The sequence below is a fragment of the Haplochromis burtoni genome, unplaced genomic scaffold (genome assembly GCF_018398535.1).
Source record: "Haplochromis burtoni strain Fernald_Lab_line unplaced genomic scaffold, NCSU_Asbu1 Contig_1013, whole genome shotgun sequence".
Taxonomy (NCBI): Eukaryota; Metazoa; Chordata; class Actinopteri; order Cichliformes; family Cichlidae; genus Haplochromis; species Haplochromis burtoni.
In genome coordinates, this window is record NW_024583374.1 from 35,097 (window position 1) to 53,997 (window position 18,901).

Genomic DNA, 18,901 nt, shown 5'->3' on the forward strand with positions numbered 1-18,901 from the left:
GAGAATATTTAACTGGCTTCTTACAAGTATTTGCATCCTCAAAGCAGTCAAGGAGACCACTGTCCCAGTCTGTCAAGGGTTTTTCTGCCATTGTATGTTGAACTTCACCCACAGACACTGAACGATCACTCTGTGAAAGTCGAGAAGCAGAAAAAGCCAAATTAAATGAAACTCAAAATGTTAATTTTGAAGTTCTTTCTATCAAACTTGTTCACGAGACCTAAGACATTCAAATATTTGTAGCAATGGGAAAGTTTAAGTAGAGAAAAAAAGTATATGTTGTGGACACATGCACATAGATATGAAACCAAAGTGCATGTTAAGGATATTGTGGTCATTTTGTAAGTCGTCAGTTAAGCATGATTAATATATCCATAATTCACAAGACATTTTATATATCAAGGTAAAAATTCTACAGCATTACAGAAAGACACCCCCAAACATCGATAATGAACAAGCATTTGGGGATGAAGGAAGAACAAGCTTTCTATACACATCCAAGTGACTTTAAAACAAACAGCAATACGTGGTTGACATATCTCAAAAGTAAACATCTGAACAGGATATGTAGACTGGTTTGGAAGTGAAAGTATATTACGCTTACAGTTCAGACAGTGTAATCTACTTTAACTGTCCACTACACCAGACAGCTTAGAATTTGGATGTGGTTTGCCTTCGGAAATACTAATAACACACATAACAGTTTACATAAACCTTAGATTTTTACAGTCACACCGTAATGATGACCTCTGTTTCTCCGACCACTAAGTTGATGTAAAATGAATTGAATGAAAACTGGAACATCTTACCTGCTATTGCTGGACACCCTTTGCGCACCTCTGAAACTTAATGAATAAAAGGATCCTTGGCTCTTTTAATAAGGAGTGTCAGTGGCATTTGGGCCAACACAAACAATGCTGCCAAGCCTGAAACTCTGGAAATGGAAACATGAAACTAAAAGTGACTTTCCATTATGTGGTAATCGCGGGGGCGATCGTGGCTCAAAGAGTTGGCAGTTCGTCTTGTAACCGGAAGGTTGCCGGTTTGAGCCCTGGCTCGGACAGTCTCGGTCGTTGTGTCCTTGGGCAAGACACTTCACCTACCGCCTACTGGTGTTGGCCAGAGGGGCCGATGGCGCGATATGGCAGCCTCGCTTCTGTCAGTCTGCCCCAGGGCAGCTGTGGCTACAACTGTAGCTGCCTCCACCAGTGTGTGAATGTGAGAGTGAATGAATAGTGGAATTGTAAAGCGCTTTGAGGGCCCCGAAAAGCGCTATATAAATGCAATCCTATTATTATTAATAACTGCATTCCAGGTGGTTTTTAAAGGAAAAGCAAAAACAACTGAAAAGGGTGCTTATTATAAAAGAGAGTCCTAAGTGGTAAAAGAAAAATAAACAGTTAAGTGTTATTCAGTTGCTTTTTGGAACAGGAACTAATAATTATAATTATCATGTTTTTCTTCTTATCTTAAGAATCCTCAAAATGCCGATCTGTAACTTTGATACATATGTGACCACACCATGCCAGTGTTACAAACGTAGGGAATTGATAAGAATTTAGCGATTCTTATTCCAACATTGATATCCCTCATTGATTAAAATCCTTATTGATTCTTGTCAATGCAAAATTGTATTTAGTAGTCAGTATAATCTTTTAATGATATAAGTTTGCATATGGTAGAATACTGCATGTAATCATTTGTGTTTAGAAGTATCATAAGGCTCTGAGTGTAGCGATGATTGAAAGAATGTCTCATCTCTAGGGAGGATCTGTGAACATTCCAGAGGTGTTCTGGCGTTCACCCCCACATCCTAAGGAACATGGAGAGGTCGTAAACCTTGTTCTATTGTTCATCTACGGTCAGGATTACACGTGGCTATGTCAGTTTTAGTCACAGTGCTTCTTTTACATATAGATAAACTGTTGGATTTTCCAGACCAGCAGGTTAAGGGAAGTTGTTTATGGGGTCACACTCTGTCCACACACACACACATTGGCCACACACACACACACACACACACACACACACCACGTACACCTCCACATTCCAATGTAAAGAACAAACGCTCACTGAAGTATAAATAAAGACCGGGGCAGTTTCTCAGCGCGAGTCTCAGTTCTGGAGGCTGCCCTTGCTAGCAAGAAGTTCTGTGTGTTTCTCTTCTCTGACTCTCTACTGAAGAAGTGTTTTAGAGTATACCTCTTAACAATTCTCATTTGCTCCAGTTTGAGAGTCACCACCATCTCTAAGTAGCATATCAACGACATTACATTCATGCAAACTAATTACACGGTGCGTGGTCAAATGTTTGTGAATGTTGTTTTCCCTCTTTGTTGTGATCAGTGTTGGGGTCATAACTCCGAAATAGAAAAGTAAAAAAGTTGTTACACATATTACACAGAACACTTTTCTTAAAAGTAGTGCAGTATGTTACTTATTACACCCATGAGAAAGACATGTTGTACTACTCGTTGTTACTTTCCTGTTACTATGTAAAATGATTTGAAACACAGTGTCTCATAATTGTGTGGATGCCGTAGGCAAAAGTGGTATGACTTTTGGTGCTCATAACTTCTATACTTTTTGAGATATTGAATTTTTTTTGCAATATTTTTTGCCTATTTCTGCATATTATCAGTGGCCTCACTGATTTTCCTTGCCGGGTTGACCTGTGTTTTAGCTCAGTGAGATGAGCATCCGTTCTCGGAGTGGGAGGCCTGGGTTCAAATCCGCTTATGGCAACATTTCTTTCAGTCAACAGTTAAACTTTTTTAACTCTTTTCAACACAAATTTAAGCTTTTTCACCCCTTTTCAGCAAAATTTTCAGTTTGTTCACTACTTTTCAGCACAAATACCAGCTTTTTCAGCTGTTTTCAGCACAAACCTCTTTTCAGCAGAATTCTGCTCATTCAACTCTTTTCAGCAGAAATTTTGCTGATTGAACTCTTTTCAGCAAAATTTTCAGTTTTTTCTGCTGTTTTCAGAAAAAAACTCTTTTCAGCAGAAATTCTGCTGATTCACCTCTTTTCTGCAAAGTTTTCAGCCTTTTCACCTCTTATCAGCACAATTCTCAGCCGCTTCTGCTCATTTCAGCACAATTGTCAGTCTCTCCACCACTTCTTTGTGAGAAACAGTTTGGCGCAGTGAGATGAATAGCCACCTACAGACCAGAAGGGCCAGGTTCAAATCCTGCTCAGGGCAACATTTTTTTTTTAACGTAGTATCTCTGCCAAGTCATAGAATTACTGCAATTTCATAGTTTTTTTAGGAAATCTGTTATGTTATAGTATTACTACTAAGTCATAGTATTTCTGCCAAATCATAGTCACTAGGGGGCTGACTGTTTACTAAGTGCATCAGTGTAAATAGGTCATCTCTTGTGTTGGAGTGCCCTCTTGTGGCGCCTTTTGGTTAGTGCCTTAGTAAACGTGAACCAAGCAAAAGCCTATTTTCAGCAGAATTCTGCTCATTCACCTCTTTTCAGCAGAAATTCTGCTGATGGAACTCTTCAGCAGACTTTTCAGAATTTTCACCTCTTTTCTGCCCAAATTCTGCTTATTAACCTCTTCAGAAAAATTTTCAGCCTTTTCACCTCTTATCAGCACAATTCTCAGCAGCTTCTGCTCATCATTCAGCACAATTGTCAGTCTCTCCACCTCCGCTTTGTGAGAATGACTTTGGCTCAGTGAGATGAGTAGCTGCCTTGAGACCAGAAGGGCCAGGTTCGAATCCTGCTCAGGGTAACATTTTTTTCAACTTTTTCAGCTTTTTTCAGCAGACATCTTCAGCGTTAAGGCATCCACACAGCATTTTGGCAGGAAATGCAAATTTTTCTAGTTGCCAATTAACATTATAAACCTGTGGCTACAGCCCCACACACCAACACTACTCCCTGTCCTAATGAGGACACACATGTTCTTTCTCTTAGTATTTAAGTATGAACGCAAAGCCGACAACACAAAGCAAAGATAAAAACCACCACGGAGAGACTTCAAAGCAATGATTCTACTTTATAACCATGATGATGAACGTTAGATAGAAAGCATTTACGTAGAAAGAGCTTAGAAAGAAAGTGCTTGTGTGAATGGGTGAATGAGGCAAACTGCGTAAAGCGCTTTGGAGAGCTCAGATGCAGTAGAAAAACGATATATAAGAACCAGTTCATTTACCATAACCGTCCCACAACCTGGTCAAGGAATGGGCTCAGCCTCGACAAAGAACTTATTTTCAAAACTAGTTCCCCTCTTCCAGCTGTTTAACTTTATCCTTGAATGCTAACTGTTAAACATCAGGGATCACCCGAAAATTTGCAGTATTTAGGGGTTTTAAGGGTTTTCCCTCGAAACCTTAGACTTCCTTGCCACACTGATGAGCTTTGTCATTCCTCATATCAGGGTCTTTCATAAGGAGAACTATTCTAGTCAATGAGGAAACAGAAGTCTGTCAACAGTTTTAGTTGTGAAAACACTGATCAATGGGCAGATCTCTGCATCATGTTCTGGTTTGACCAGATCAAACATACTTCATGTCTCAGATGTAAATAGCTGCTGTTAGAACTTCAGGAACCAAGGATGAGTGAAAAAACTTGTCTTGGTGTACTTGCTGGTGTACTTCTCATGTATTTACTTGCAGACTTGCTGTTATTCGCCCTGTCGCAATGTTAGCTAAGTTGTGATCCTTTGAAACATGGTGCCACTGAGTCTGTGTAGTGGAAGTACTAATTCTTGAGACTTTTTTGGGTACATACATTTAAAACCTTCGTGAAGAGTCATTGGTGTAATATAAAGCGTGCAACTCAAGCCTCATCAAGGCACCAGCTTGGTTTTTACCATGATGAATCCAATGTAGCGCTGTCTGTCTCCATTAAGAGCAAGGGCAGCGTTGATGAAATCTGTAATTTCAATCAACAACTCATCTGAGAAGAAACAGTGCTTTTGTTGCTGCATTGAGAACAGAGGCAATGAGACATAAGGTCTGGGTATGTACAGGAGTTCAACCTCTAAAAGGGACTCTTTCTGTGCATTCCATTTCTTTTCTTTGGCAGTCACATGGATCAGTGGTAAGGTCTTGGATGTTAGCCATGCACTGTACAGTGATGTACAGCTATAGAGGATGCGCCTGATAAATGAAGGACCATTCTTGCTTAGAAGCCTGGAAGATTAAGGTCTCATATTCAAGGATCCAGCTTAGTCCAAGGCCACATTGAAGAGGTGAAGAATATGTCCCTATGTCTGTGTCTGAAGACCTTTGCCAGGTCATCAGCTGGCAGTTTTGTGTAGCTGTAAATCTGACTTAGCTAATGTCTTCTGTATTTTCTTTAAAAGCCTGACAGCCTCAATTTCTGTCAGGAGTGAGGTCCGATCATCATCAGCGTAAGCATTCCAGATAACAAATTCCTTTGGTTCTGCTACTCTGGTTCTCCTGCTCGAACTTTTCTTAACCCATAGTTGACTGATTATTTGATCGTTTTGTTCAGGGTTTAGTTCTTTACATCAGTATTTATTGTAGCTTGAAGAGTTTCTCGTGTGCAGAGGTGTTAAAGAACTATATTCCTGGTGCACAGACGGTAACTGAAATGTTGACTATTGAAAACTGCCTGTTTCATTACTTGTGTTGGTCCACCATCTTGTGGTGTATTTAAGAACTGTTTTTAATATATTTTTGCATTCTTAGCACAATAAGGAGAATGCATTTCCTTAACAGGACTGTAGTGTGAATGTAGGGGTAGCTGTAGCTGTAGCTCAGGTAAGCAGTTCGATCTCCGTGTCCTCCAGTCTGCATGCCAAGTGTCCTTGACGAGATACTAATCCCAAGTTGCTCTCCGGTGCGTCCATTGGAATATGAATGCATGTGAATGTTAGATAGAAAGCACTTACATAGAAAGAGCATTTAAAAAGATTACTGGTGTGAATGGATGAATGAGGCAAGCTGTGTAAAGTGCTTTGAGTGCTCAGAGTAGAAAAGCATTATATAAGAACAAGTCCATGTGTGGGGCCTGTTGCTCTGACCTATGCAATACAAATATTTCTTATTTGCATTGTAATATCTTGTTGTTGTTTTTTTGTTCCTGTTCTCAGAAATCACACCATGTCAAACCCTTGTACACAGTCACAGTGAAAATACAACTCGGAATAGCTTACATCGACAGTGAATTAGCATTACTTCCATAACAAGTTAGGACACACTCATATCCATACCAACATAGCATATTCAGCATAGAACAGACAAGTGTTTTATAGACCTGCAGGACATTTCCTAAAGGGTTGTTTATTGATAAAAAATAAATTTAGAGTAATTCCAGACTAGGGATCAATATTGCTACTCTTCAACTAGCAGCATTCACAGACCGGGGTGAGGTGACTGACAGTTAACATCTTTTTAATATTTAATAGATACTAAGAATCATCACGAAAACACGCACGCACACACACGTTGGGTATTCATATCTTGTGGGGACATATAATTGACATAATGCTTTCCCTACCCCCTTACCCTAACCCTAACCATGAAAAATGAATGCCTAACCCTAAGCCTTACCCAGTGGCGGTCCTAGCCTGTTTGGTGCCCTGGGCGAACACCCCCTCTGGCAACGAAACAGGAAATCATTCCTGCCTGTGGCCATCTCACTCTACAACTCCTCCATCTAGTGGAGATATCATCTGAATTTCAGGAGCGGGACCACTCCTCCTTCACGCCCCCTCCGGCCTCAGGCTATAAACCCCCCCTTCTCCAATACCTTCTGTTTTCATTTTCATGCCCCACCCTGCCCCCCCCCTTTTCTTTCCTCTCTTCGCTTCTCCTCTCCTCTCTTTCTTTCCTCTATTTATTTCTCGTTAGTACATGGGGATCTGCCCGGCCCGAGAGCCGTCGCCAGTCCCCTTCAAGGCCTTCCCCAAACCGCAGCACTATTCACACTTCCTCATCCCCATTGTTACCAAGGATGTGGTCCCTGCTAGTGAAATACACTGTAAACACTGCAATAGTTACAGCCATTTTACACACACTCTTTTCTACTCTGTAATGTTCTTGTCAATTTTCTTGATATTTATTTATAATCACTTCTGTTCATTCTTGATATTTATAATTGAGTGATCTGTATATATTAGTGCTATTTCCTAAACGTGTAAAATCTGTAAGACAATGTATTGTTTGGAGTTGGTCTGTTACTGTTACTATTTTTAGTTCTATTTTTCTTCTTGGATCAAATGTAACCCTCATAATTTCCTTAGGGATTAATAAAGTATTCTGATTCTGATTGTTTCAGGATGACCTGCCATTATCCAATGACACATCTGCTTACCTGCATCTTTTGCTCGTTTCTCCTCCTCTTCTTTTCTCTTTTTTCTAAACTGAGGACCTGATGGCTTTGAACTTTTCTTGTCCATCTTCCATTGGTTTTAATTTTGCACTCCAGTATGAACACCCATCCCTCAACCCGAGGATCACCACAGCATAACCTAATAGACCTTAGTTCACAGATTCACTTTGTCTAAGGTTTATTTCTGGGATTTCGCATAACCCAGGATTCAAATCATGAATACATAATGGGCTTGGATTTACAACATTATGAATGAAATGTGCTCTATTTTGTAGCAGGGTTAGTTTGATGCTTTTTTGTTCTTTTTCCAGATTCAGTCTTTTGTGTTCTGCTAACCTGTATTTATTTATTTATTTATTTATTTATTTATTTATTTATTTATTTATTTATTTATTGTTGTAGCAGGAACTCTGAGCTCTTGTCTTTGTTTAAATGGAAATAATTTGGACAGACTGCATGACATCAAACATCAGTATAAAGTCTGAAAGAAAAGTTTTATGATGGACTTTTGCCATAGTTGGCTACAAAAATGAGCCCTGAAACTTTGATTTCATCTTTGTATCTGATTTCGTCATTTTACTATTTTTTACCAAATGAATCTCAGAACTATAGTGAATCACCAATTCTCACTATCATCATCATTTCTCAAAATATAACTGTTAAAAGAAAAAATATTGAGGATTATTAGGAAAATAATACAAATAATTGATCATACAATTCAATTAAAAATTATTAGAGGCTCTGATTTCACTGATAAATACATTAAAGCTAACTCAGAGCAGTGCCACTGTGAGTACATAACACCTCCTGGGTTAAGCAACAAAACCAGCTGTGGGTGGTTGTGCAGACACCATCACCGCTGGTAGCTGGGCAACTGGAACAGGCTGCATGTTGTAAACAGTGTTGTTCTCTATAGTGATTACAGTCGGGGTTTTCTTGCGATGCTTTAACTCACGATGCATCTGACACCAGGAGCATAAGGCACAGAAACAGGAAACTGCAATGTCCTTACAGAGAGAGCCCTGCAGAAAGAGAATACAAGCATTACTTTGCTTTTTCTTTCCACTTTTAGTTCAGAGTATGTCATCGTCTTGCGCTTTATACCTTGATGCCATATCTGTTTCGCATGGCAGCCCTTACAGACAAAACTGCTGGTGGAACACAGAGGGGTATCCCACAGGCTGCCAATGCAGCAGGACCAAGTATGTCACATAAAGGGAGACAGTAGTTCTCTCCAAATCTTCCTGAAACGGTGCAGGCGAGGCAGGGGCCGCACCAGAATCCATAGCAACCTGAAAAACACAGAAACACGTCAATAAAGTGGCAACAAGTCTCAAAAGATGAAGACGATACAAATGAGAAAAAACCTGTAGTCCTGAAAACACAAATACAATTTATGAGTCAATCAACTTTAACTGGCTTCTTACAAGTATGTGCATCCTCAAAGCAGTCACAAAGACCACTGTCCCAGTCTGTCAAGGGTTTCTCTGCCATTGTGTGCCAAGATGCTATAGGATTGCTCTGTGAAAGTAGAGGAGCGGGTAAACCAAAGTTAAAGAAATGCATCTGCAGAAAGAACCATCTGTTGTGTAGGACATCTAGGCAGTAGATGATCAGATTAGATTCTGGAGCACCTTGTAGCAAAGCTTGTTCATCAGAAACCTTAAATTCTTAAAATATTTGTTCCAGCGATCGCTAAGATTAACTACGAAAAATAGAAAGAAGAAGAACACTGTACTGTATGTTGGCTACAATTCAAATATATATATGTAAAAAACAAGCTTTCTACCTCAGAAAATTACATAGTTCCTTCGATTAGAAGCAGCATCTTTTTATGGTTGAATAAACACAAACAAACTGAAACTATAGGCTCGGAGAAATGAAATGAAAAGTGCATTGTCTGTAATTCTTCAGTTAAATCTGATTTATACATCCTTGATTCCAAAGACTAAGATTGAGCATTAAAAACACAACAGCGTCAGACAGAAAAACACCAGAAACACCACGAGGTAAAACACTGACTTTCCTAAAACATCCAAGTTCATTTTAAACAGTCACGAGGTTGAGAGTACAGTTCAATATAACCTGACCTCTACACAAGACATCTTACAGTCTGCAGCCCTGCATATAATTCACCTTTGCAGATAAACAGTTACCAATACAGAGGGTCAATAATAAACAGGAAAAAAAAACACTCATCTCTTTCTAAGAATGTATCAATTTACATAAACTTACATACATTTTAGTCCCTCTGTCATCACATCTCCTACAGCGTTACACATCTAGTATTACACCGTGAACCATAAAGGAATCACACTAAACGGTAAATGATGTAAATTTCATTGTAGAAAAGTGGAAGGTCTTACCTGGTCTTGCTGGACTCCCTGTGTGCACCTGTGATAAGGAATATAGGAAAGGATGTACCTTGTGATGGGAGTGGCTTAGAGTTGCCATTGGCTTGACACAAAAATGCTGCAAAACCTGAAACTATAGAAACAGAGAAAGGAAATCAAAAGATCATGCCCAGAAGTTCCTCTATATTTTTAATGAACTTTTCTCTTTGTGTTTTAAGTGCGTTCAAGTTCATTTTAAGCATACAAACAAATGCAACATCTATGTCTGTTGAAGATAAATGTCAAAAAACATACACATAGAAATTTACTTTAAAAAAAGTTTCCTTTTATTGTTGTTGTGTTTCTTAAAAAAACAAACAGAAACTGCTGATAATAGTCATGATCATGTTCAAGTCTCAGGGTGTGACTTAGATGTGACTGTTAAAGTACACAGGTACGTTAAATTTCTCCAGATTTTTTTAGGGGTCTGATAGTTTGAATAAAGACATTTAGCTGTCATATCAAAAGCAGCGTCAGCTTTGTAATTCAAGTAGAGAATCAACAGTTTCTTTATTCATTCATGTATTTATTTATTTTGAAATTTAGTACCAGCTGTTCCTTCCTAGTTGTTTTATTGTGTTTGAATCTCTTGGTTCAAGAGATCCCCATGTATGCTGCTATCTGCGTTCCCTGTCTTTGTCCTTCGTCCTGTTTTCCAGTCCCTACACAAACACACACACACACACATATAAAAAAAATTCCCCACTCGCCAGAGGCCTGGGAGCTTGAGGGTCCTGCGCAGTATCTTAGCTGTTCCCAGGACTGCGCTCTTCTGGACAGAGATCTCCGATGTTGTTCCCGGGATCAGCTGGAGCCACTCACCTAGCTTGGGAGACGGCTGTAGTGATCGATGTAGCGGTTCCGAATGACAGCAATATCAGGAAGAAGGAACACGAGAAGCTGGAGAAATACCAAGGGCTCAGAGAAGAGCTCGAGAGGATGTGGAGGGTGAAGGTAACGGTGGTCCCCGTGGTAATCGGAGCACTAGGTGCGGTGACTCCCAAGCTAGGCGAGTGGCTCCAGCAGATCCCGGGAATAACATCGGAGATCTCTGTCCAGAAGAGCGCAGTCCTGGGAACAGCTAAGATACTGCGCAGGACCCTCAAGCTCCCAGGCCTCTGGTAGAGGACCCGAGCTTGAAGGATAAACCGCCCGCAGGGGCGTGCTGGGTGTTTTTTTTGTATATATGAGAGAGAGAGAGAGAGAGAGAGAGGGATATATATATAGAGAGAGAGGGATGGGGAAACTCAACAAACTGGTCAGGAGGACCAGATCTGTCCTGGACTGTCCGCTGAAGTCCATCGAGCAGGTTGGAGAGGAGAGGATGTTGTCTAAGCTGACATCCATCGTGGACAATACCTCCCATCCCCTGCATGAGCACTGAGCTGCTCGTTCAGCAGTAGACTTTCACTCCCGCAGTGTAGGAAGGAGTGCTAGCAGCTGTCAGACAACCAGCTGTAACACGTAACACAGTTTACCATTTTTTGGTTACTTACTCATCAGCTTGTTTGCCCCCCCCCCCCACACACACACACACACACACACACACACACACACACACACACACACACACACACACACACCCCCCCACACACACACTCTCGTGTACGTATCTCCATTCAATGTTTATACATATTTCTGTACATTGTTACCTGTATAACTTCAGTTGCTTATGTATATGGACCACTTTTTTTCCTCCTTCTATATTTTATATTCCCCTTGCTGTAAGAGCAGTGTAACACCCAAACTTCTCGTTCGCAGGACAATAAAGGTTTATTCTCTTCTATTAAGAGCGGCTATGCCTCCATTACACCACAAGAGGGAGTATATCCTAAAGGATCAGATCAAGTTGGAGTAAAGAGGCCAGGCCATTCACTGTTATACAAAAGTCTAGAGATTGTGTACAGAATTTGTAACAATGCGCGATTTCTGTACGTTTGCAGGTAAGCAAGCATAAAATAGTCAATTTGATCTTGGTGTAAGGTTACGTCCATAGGGTGTTTATAGTGCATTTATGGGGGGCATCAGTGTAGATTAGCAATGGTAATAATTATCAGCAGGTAAAGCTAATTCACCAGTCATTTTACCTACCTTGTGGCTGTGGCAGTTTTATTTGTGTACCTAGGTGTAATCACAGTGACACAAGACTCTGAATCACAGTAATCTAGTGGTTATCAGTTTATTTTTGTTCTGCTGTAAGTGTTTGTTGTTCTGAGTTTGAAACCGGTCAGGCCACTCACTGTCACACAATGTATACAACAACACTCTAGAGACTGTGTACAAAATGTGTAATGATGCATTATGTCTGTATATTTGCAGATCATACTGTAATTGTGGACTCATTTTAATCCAACATTGCCGTTGTTCTCCTCTGAAGATTTGCTCTCAGCTGGAAGCCCACCAAGCCAACCATGTTCATGGGTGCATCGGTGACTTTTTACAGAAAGACAAGCATTGCTTCCTTGCTTGTCATGACATCATAGATTCATATGGTGGGATTAAACAGATCTCAAGTAATCATGAAAATCATAGCATCACGGACAAATTGATATTTATGATCTCTTAGACAAGTATTGAAATAGAACATTTCCATTTAGGTGTTTTTCACATTTGCATGACATTACAACAACATTACCCGTGACTGTGGGCTGATCTTGTTTACAGCATGTTTTGTTTTTCATGTAACAGGACTTTGGGGTTAGATGGATTTAGTTTGAGATACTTTTACATATACAAAGTTAGTATGTCTAAAAAAGTTACAGATTCACAGAGATTTAAGAACTTAGTAGAGTTCACTTTTATTTTTGTAGATGTGTTTGAGGGTCATTGATCTCAGTTTCTCAATTGTCATGATCATCATTATTGTAGCATTAAAATAATTAACTTACATGTCACGAGCTAGCTCAGAGAGGCAATGAAAACCATGCATATATAAAACATACGATGCTTGTCTTGAGTGTATCACAGCAGAAATCTTTAGAGGGAAAAGAAAGGTCAAAAGCAAGACTGTCATAACCAAATATCAATTAGTTTGGTGAGACCAAACATAACTGATCTTAGAGGACAGATCACACCAACGAGGAGCAACCTCAGCACGAAACCATAACAAACTCTCAATTTTTCCCAGTGGGTGTAGGCTGCATGTTGACGACATGGGTGCCGTGTTTGCGAATTTTTAACTCGCGATGCAACTGGCACCAGGTGCACCACACACAGACACAGGAAGTGGCGATGTCCTTACAGATAGAACCCTGTAGAGAAATATTCTGTAACTATACTCATTTTACTACTTGTACCATTTCTTAGTTAGTAATTTACCAGTGGGAGCCTAAAAAATATCTGATTGTCAGAATAATATTTTTATTAATAAGTGTTATAGGGTTTTACCTGGATGCCATATTTGTGTCGAACGCCAACCCTCAGACCCAAGGCAGCAGGAGGCACAAACAGTGGTATCCCAAAGGCTGATAACACAGCGGGGCTGCAGATGTCACATAATGGGAGACAGCGGTTCTCTTCAAACATTCCTGCAACGGTACAGGCGAGGCAAGGGCAACACCAGAAACCATAGCAGCCTGGAAACAATATTTATGTTTATTTATGTTTTAGTACATTATCTAAATGCAGCATAAGATGATAAAAGGGAAATATAAATAAAAAAATTCTTTGGTTGCTTACAAGATTTTATGTCGTCACAACAGCCAAAGAGGCCAGTATTCCAGTTGGCTGTCATTGTTGTTGACTGGTTACTGTACCTGTTAATACATGGAAATCAGTACCAAGCAAGAACACCTAATGCAAAACCTTCACGTTTAGCACATATTCCTCATTAAGAGGCTGATTTAACAAGACAAAGAACAAGTTTTGTTTTCTAAATGTCATGTGACTTCCCTCACACCCAGTTAGCTGCACCTCTCTGAGCCCAGCTCTGCTGGAGGTTTCTTGGTAAAAGGGAGTTTTTCTCCCCCTGTGCTTGCTCACAGGGGGTCATCTGATTGTTGGGGTTTTCTCTCTATTATTCTAGGGTCGTTTGCTTTACAGTACAAAACACCTTGAAGCAACTGCTCTTGCTATATAAATAAAATTGAATTGAACTGAATTGAACATCAAAAGGTATCTAATGTACACTAAGTGAATATGTTTGCAAGTTAAAAAGGAGTGGGAAGAATAGAAGAATTACTGGGATGGCACTGGACCATAGGCAAATCCCTATAAAAAAAATCTTTAAATCCCAGCTTGACAGCTATTTCATTTGTATGAAGACCAAATATTTATGACCTCATGGTATTGCATACAATAAATGCAACTTTGACTGTGTTGTTTTGATGAGTGATATCTAAGTGTTGCACACTCAGAGAGACATGACTTCATTCTCTTTATTCTCCTCACTTCAGGTTTGGAGTTTACAGGCAGCATAGCATATCATCACCAAACAATGCTCTCAAACACTGGTTTATTTTCTTCTGCGCTTACTGATGACATCACAACTCTGAACTCTGACCTCCTAGAAATAGTGAACTAAAATAATTCAGCCCTCCATCCATCCATCCTTCCATCCATCCATCCATCCATCCATCCATTTTCTTCCATTTATCCGGGGCCGGATCGTGGGGGCAGCAGCCCAAGCAGAGAAGCCCAGACCTCCCTCTCCCCAGCCACCTCCTCCAGCTGTCCAGGGGAACACCAATGCGTTCCCAGGCCAGCCGAGAGATATAATCTCTCCAGCATGTCCTGGGTCTGCCCCGGGGCCTCCTCCCAGTGGGACATGCCCGGAACACCTCACCCAGGAGGCATCCTTGTCAGATGCCCGAACCACCTCAACTGGCTGTGGAGCAGCAGCGGCTCTACTCTGAGCCCCTCCCGGATGGCCGAACTTCTCACCCTATCTCTAAGGGAATCGCTACCTTATCGTGGTGGAGGGGTTTGTGTGTCTCAGGGGTCCCAGGGGCTATGTTGTCTGGGGGCTTCTGCCCCCCTGAGGGACCAGACAAAGAGCGATTCAGAAGACCCCTATGACAAGACCATCGAGGGAACAGTTCACCCTGCCTGGGATAGGGTTACTGGGGCCCCACCCTGGAGCCAGGCCTGGGGACGGTGCCCGAGGGTGAGCGTCAGATGGCCAGGCATTAGTCCATGGAGCCGGCTGGGCACAGCCAGAAAAGGGGACATGGGCCCATCCTCCTGCAGGCCCACCACCCACAGGAGGTGCCATAGGGGTCGGGTGCACTGTGAGCCGGGCGGCAAGCCAGGAGCGGAGGTCCTGGTGGACCGATCCTGGCTACCAAGACTAAAATAATTCCCTGAAACTTTTTTCCAAAAGTAAAACACAATTAAATCAGCGTATTTAGAGATTTCCCCAAAGATTACGAAAATGTCTGTTTTATAACCAATCTTAAAACGCAACAAAGGCAGTGCAATCAGTAAATGGATTTGTTAACAGCAACATTGGGTAGTGTTAAGCTGTGTGTATGAAATTTGTTACCATGTTGTTAACCACACCTAAGCAATGCATTTACCTGGAAGCCACTACCACACAGTTGTATCAAGAACAAGGGCGAGGTAGCTCAGTGTGGGAAAAGTAAATTACACGATTGTGCAATCCCACTTGGAGGAAAAACACAACACTAGTTGTTTGACTGATGAATGATTTACAGAGCTGAGTTAGAATTGTATGCACTTTAAAAAGATAACTTTTACAGAAGGAGAAAAACACAGTGCCACGTGCATCAGTTACAAAACATTAGTTAGAAATAATAAACATGTTTTTAAAATACTCAGTGACCATAAATGTTTGTTAAAAGACCAGAATGATTACATTAGTTTACATCTTTCAGGTGAAAGCCAGAACAGATCAGTTTAATGTTAGATCTGCAAGCTTTTGTAGACGTTTACAAGTCATCTTCCAAATGTAGCTTTTTACACCTGAGAAAATATATATTTTTAAAATACGATAAAAATGATTTCTTCTCTGTTGTAGCTGTTTGATATAATCTCACACCTCTCACTGTTTTGATTATAAATTTCCATTTTTACTAGCAACCAAAAAATCTTACCTGTTAAAGCTGGAAGTCTTGTTGTGAAGTCAGGAAGCTTTGAGAGAACATGCTGCATGTGCACCGTGCATTACTCAGATACCTCAGAAAAAAATGCAGCCGAACCAGAACTATTACACATAAAAAAAGGTTAAAACAACAACGCGCACCGAGGTGTGGCAAACCTGTTGACCACACCGCTGTAAACACAGTCAGTGTGCTTCTTTTGGATGGCCAAACCTCAATTTCCATTTTTTTTTTAAATTTAACAACAGGCGTGTTTCAGAAAAAAGAAATCACAATAGTGTGATTGATATTGTCATGCTGATGTTTTTTCATTGTCATCATTTGGTTAATGGTACGTGATGTGCAAAGTGGTCATCAGTCAGTTGGATGATTGAAACCAAAATGTAATTTAACAAATGTATTAGCTTTAAAAAAAAATAAAAAAAATAATCTGCCAAAATTATTTAAACGTCTGATCTCTCTTTTAAAGATTTCTTTTAGGTTTTTTAGCCTTTATTCTGCTCAGTTTGACTGCCAAACACTGACTGACGTTTATGTGCAATTTTTCAAACTGCACACATGTCTTTGCAGTTTTCTTGTTTTCTATAAGATCGTTATTTGATATGTTTTTCCACAAAAATGACTCACATTTTCCTCACACTCAACCTTAATCCAGTTTTGCATTAAAACTAAGCTCATGTGACGATGTAAGTACATTTTGAGTTTCACCAGCAGATGTTAAAAATGAATGTCTGGAAATGGGTAAAAGTTCAGTCAAAAAAACTTAAGAATTGTGAATTTTCCCTTTTCTAAATATTTTTAATAATATTATTTAAATTCAATAAGAAATTCAATAAAGTTTTATTTATATAGCACCACTTTAAAGTTTTCCTTTGGCTTTTTCTATTGTAAAGACCCTACAATATGAAATAGACAAGCCAAATGATCAAACGAATCTTTAAGCACAGCACTTGGTGGGAAGGAGGAACTCGATTTTAACAGGAAGGACCTTTAGCTGTCCTATAGGCTCAGGGTGGGGCAGCTAGCATCCAGCTTGACCAGTATAGAGGTGAGAGACGAGAGAAACGGACCGCTTAGAGAGATCTTGGATAAAACGCAGACTGTGGCAGCAGACAAACATTGCCATGCAGCGGTGGTGTAAATAAACGCACTGGGAGAGAAAAGAGGGGAAGACATTTTCAGTGCATCATGGGAAGTCAACCAGCAGCGCAAACCTACAGCAGAACAACTAAAGGATGGTTCAGGGTTATCTGATTCAGCCCAACAACTATAAGTTTTATAAAAAAGAAAAGGTTGGGACGTTTGTCCTGGACATTTGTTTAATGTGACAGATGGCAAAAGTGTTGCCCAGAGGTGCAGCTCGTTGTAAATGTTGAGCACACCCTCTGAATGCTCTAAAGAGAGCTCCACAGTCTCTAAATTTGATGAAAATGAGTGCTTGAATGATTAAAGGCAAGTAAAACTCTTTTCTCCCCCTGAAGGGAGTGAGTATGTAATTGGTTTCATTTGTTTAGTTTTTTTGTCTGTCTGTCCATCTGTCGAGTCACCACAGTTTTCAAAGTATGTTCAAATTTTATGTGAGGGTAGATAGCAAGAACAGCACAGGCAGATTTCTTTTTGCCCAAAATCAGTGAAAACTTTATATTACTCACAATTTTTTGTGAAGCATTTTCAAACTTCAAAGTATACTAGGCCTAGTGTGGCTAAGCATCTGACCTTGAGCTTCAAATTTCAAGAGAATCTCAAGGTTTCCTTTTAGCTCATATAAGCCAAAATCTGGTTAAAGATTATAAACTACACCTTATGTATAGGTACAAGGTCAGGGTCATAAAATTTAGGATAAAGCTTTAGTTTCCAAAGGATCATATCCAAACTTTTAAATGATATATTAGTTATTAGGGGTTATATAGAACTTTCTTTCAGCTCTTTGAAACATTTTTTTTCAATACACATTAAATGAGTTCACAATGACACAAAAAGATGAATACACTACACCAGATTTCCATCTCAGTATAAACGTCAGTGTTTTTGTGTAGCCCTTGCCCTTCGGGGCTCTCTAAGGGCTCCTGTTGTTTTTTGCAGTTACTTTTCTTTAAATGTAAATTCTGAGTTTGTCATGTTTGTTATGTATAATTAGAATCTTATAAGAATCTTAAAATCAGTACGATAATGTACAGTGTAAAGCCTGAGTGATGTGTTCATACATACTAACACCTGTTAAAAGACAAGTGTTAGACTAACTGCAAACGCTGGAGAGAAGGCTGTTTAAATAGAGAGACGTGCAGTAGTCCAGGCTAGAGGTGATGGACGCATGAATGAGTTTTTCTAGGTCTTTAGGAGGAAAATAAGGCTTCATTTTGGCAATTTCATGTAACTGATAAAAACTTTGGACACTTGCCTCTCACTGGCAGTATACCTTACTCCTTTACTAGATTTAAAAAGCAAGTTTATTTATTTAGTCAATTTAATTTTGGTGATAATAACTTTCACAGGATTTTATACAAAATGGTATCTTAAACAGAATTTTGAGAAATACAGAACTAATATTTTTGAGTCTTGGTTCCTGTTTTGATTTTATGATTGTGTTTCTTGTGTTTTCGTTTTTCTGTTTTCCTTTTTTTTTGTGTGTGTCCCGTTTGGATCTTTAGCCATCACAATTGTTGTCTGAAGGCCAAGAAAGATGCCAAGTGGATTTACTTTACCAAGTGGATCATCATGGACTTGCCATATTGGTCCATTTGACCTTTATTATAATTATGTATTTATTTTATTTTCGTTTTTTAAAGATAAGACAGACATGACTGGGGGATTGGACAGGGAGAAAGAATGACAGAAAGAGAGGGAGAGAAAGAAAAATAGAGGGGAGAAGAGAAGGTGAGAAAGGGGGGAAGGGAAAAAAAAGAAAAACAAACAAAACAACTGGATCACCTGTATGGAGATGAAAAACCAGAAGAGAAAACAAAAAACAAAGAGCAACATAATAAAAACAACACCATCACAAGAAACTAGCTAACAATAGATAACAGTAGATACTTTTTTAATTTCACCTGTTGGGAATGAAAAAAGAAAACAAGCAGAAGAAAACGAGAGCTATAGAATAAACAACATCACGATGATCTATGGGAAT

General features: G+C 39.8%; 2 protein-coding genes across 5 annotated transcripts in view; both read right to left on the reverse strand.

Moving 5' to 3' along the window:
- Positions 1-921, reverse strand: part of LOC102300823 (cornifelin homolog A-like) — a 3,807-nt gene extending 2,886 nt beyond the window's left edge. The window contains exons 1-2 of one of the 3 annotated variants that reach the window (XM_042216327.1): positions 810-921; positions 25-130 (exon numbers count right to left, since the gene is read on the reverse strand). In XM_042216327.1, the coding sequence (XP_042072261.1) occupies positions 25-91 (67 nt within the window). In that variant the 5' untranslated portion in view covers positions 92-130; positions 810-921. The other 2 variants (XM_042216326.1, XM_042216328.1) reach the window with 2 other exon arrangements.
- Positions 922-7,797: 6,876 nt separating this feature from the next.
- Positions 7,798-10,543, reverse strand: LOC102300313 (cornifelin). 2 transcript variants are annotated; one of them, XM_005951744.3, is made up of 5 exons: positions 10,265-10,543; positions 9,689-9,809; positions 8,750-8,843; positions 8,427-8,614; positions 7,798-8,344 (listed from the first exon to the last, which is right to left on the reverse strand). In XM_005951744.3, the coding sequence occupies exons 3-5, from the start codon at positions 8,814-8,816 to the stop codon at positions 8,135-8,137; spliced, it is 465 nt and encodes a 154-aa protein (XP_005951806.1). In that variant the 5' UTR covers positions 8,817-8,843; positions 9,689-9,809; positions 10,265-10,543; the 3' UTR covers positions 7,798-8,134. The 2 variants fall into 2 exon arrangements, with proteins under 2 accessions (XP_005951806.1, XP_014186359.1); XM_014330873.2 differs by lacking the exons at positions 9,689-9,809; positions 10,265-10,543 and having other exon boundaries at positions 8,750-9,675.
- Positions 10,544-18,901: the final 8,358 nt, after the last annotated feature.

Excerpts from the sequence above, each read along its gene's own strand:
- LOC102300313 (XM_014330873.2), bottom strand. The coding sequence starts at position 8,888 with ATGCATTTCTTTAACTTTGGTTTACCCGCTCCTCTACTTTCACAGAGC. Across the intron at positions 8,615-8,749 it reads CTTTGAGGATGCACATACTT|GTTGCTATGGATTCTGGTGC; the intron begins GTAAGAAGCCAG and ends TGTGTTTTTCAG. Across the intron at positions 8,345-8,426 it reads GAAACAGATATGGCATCAAG|GGCTCTCTCTGTAAGGACAT; the intron begins GTATAAAGCGCA and ends CTCTTTCTGCAG.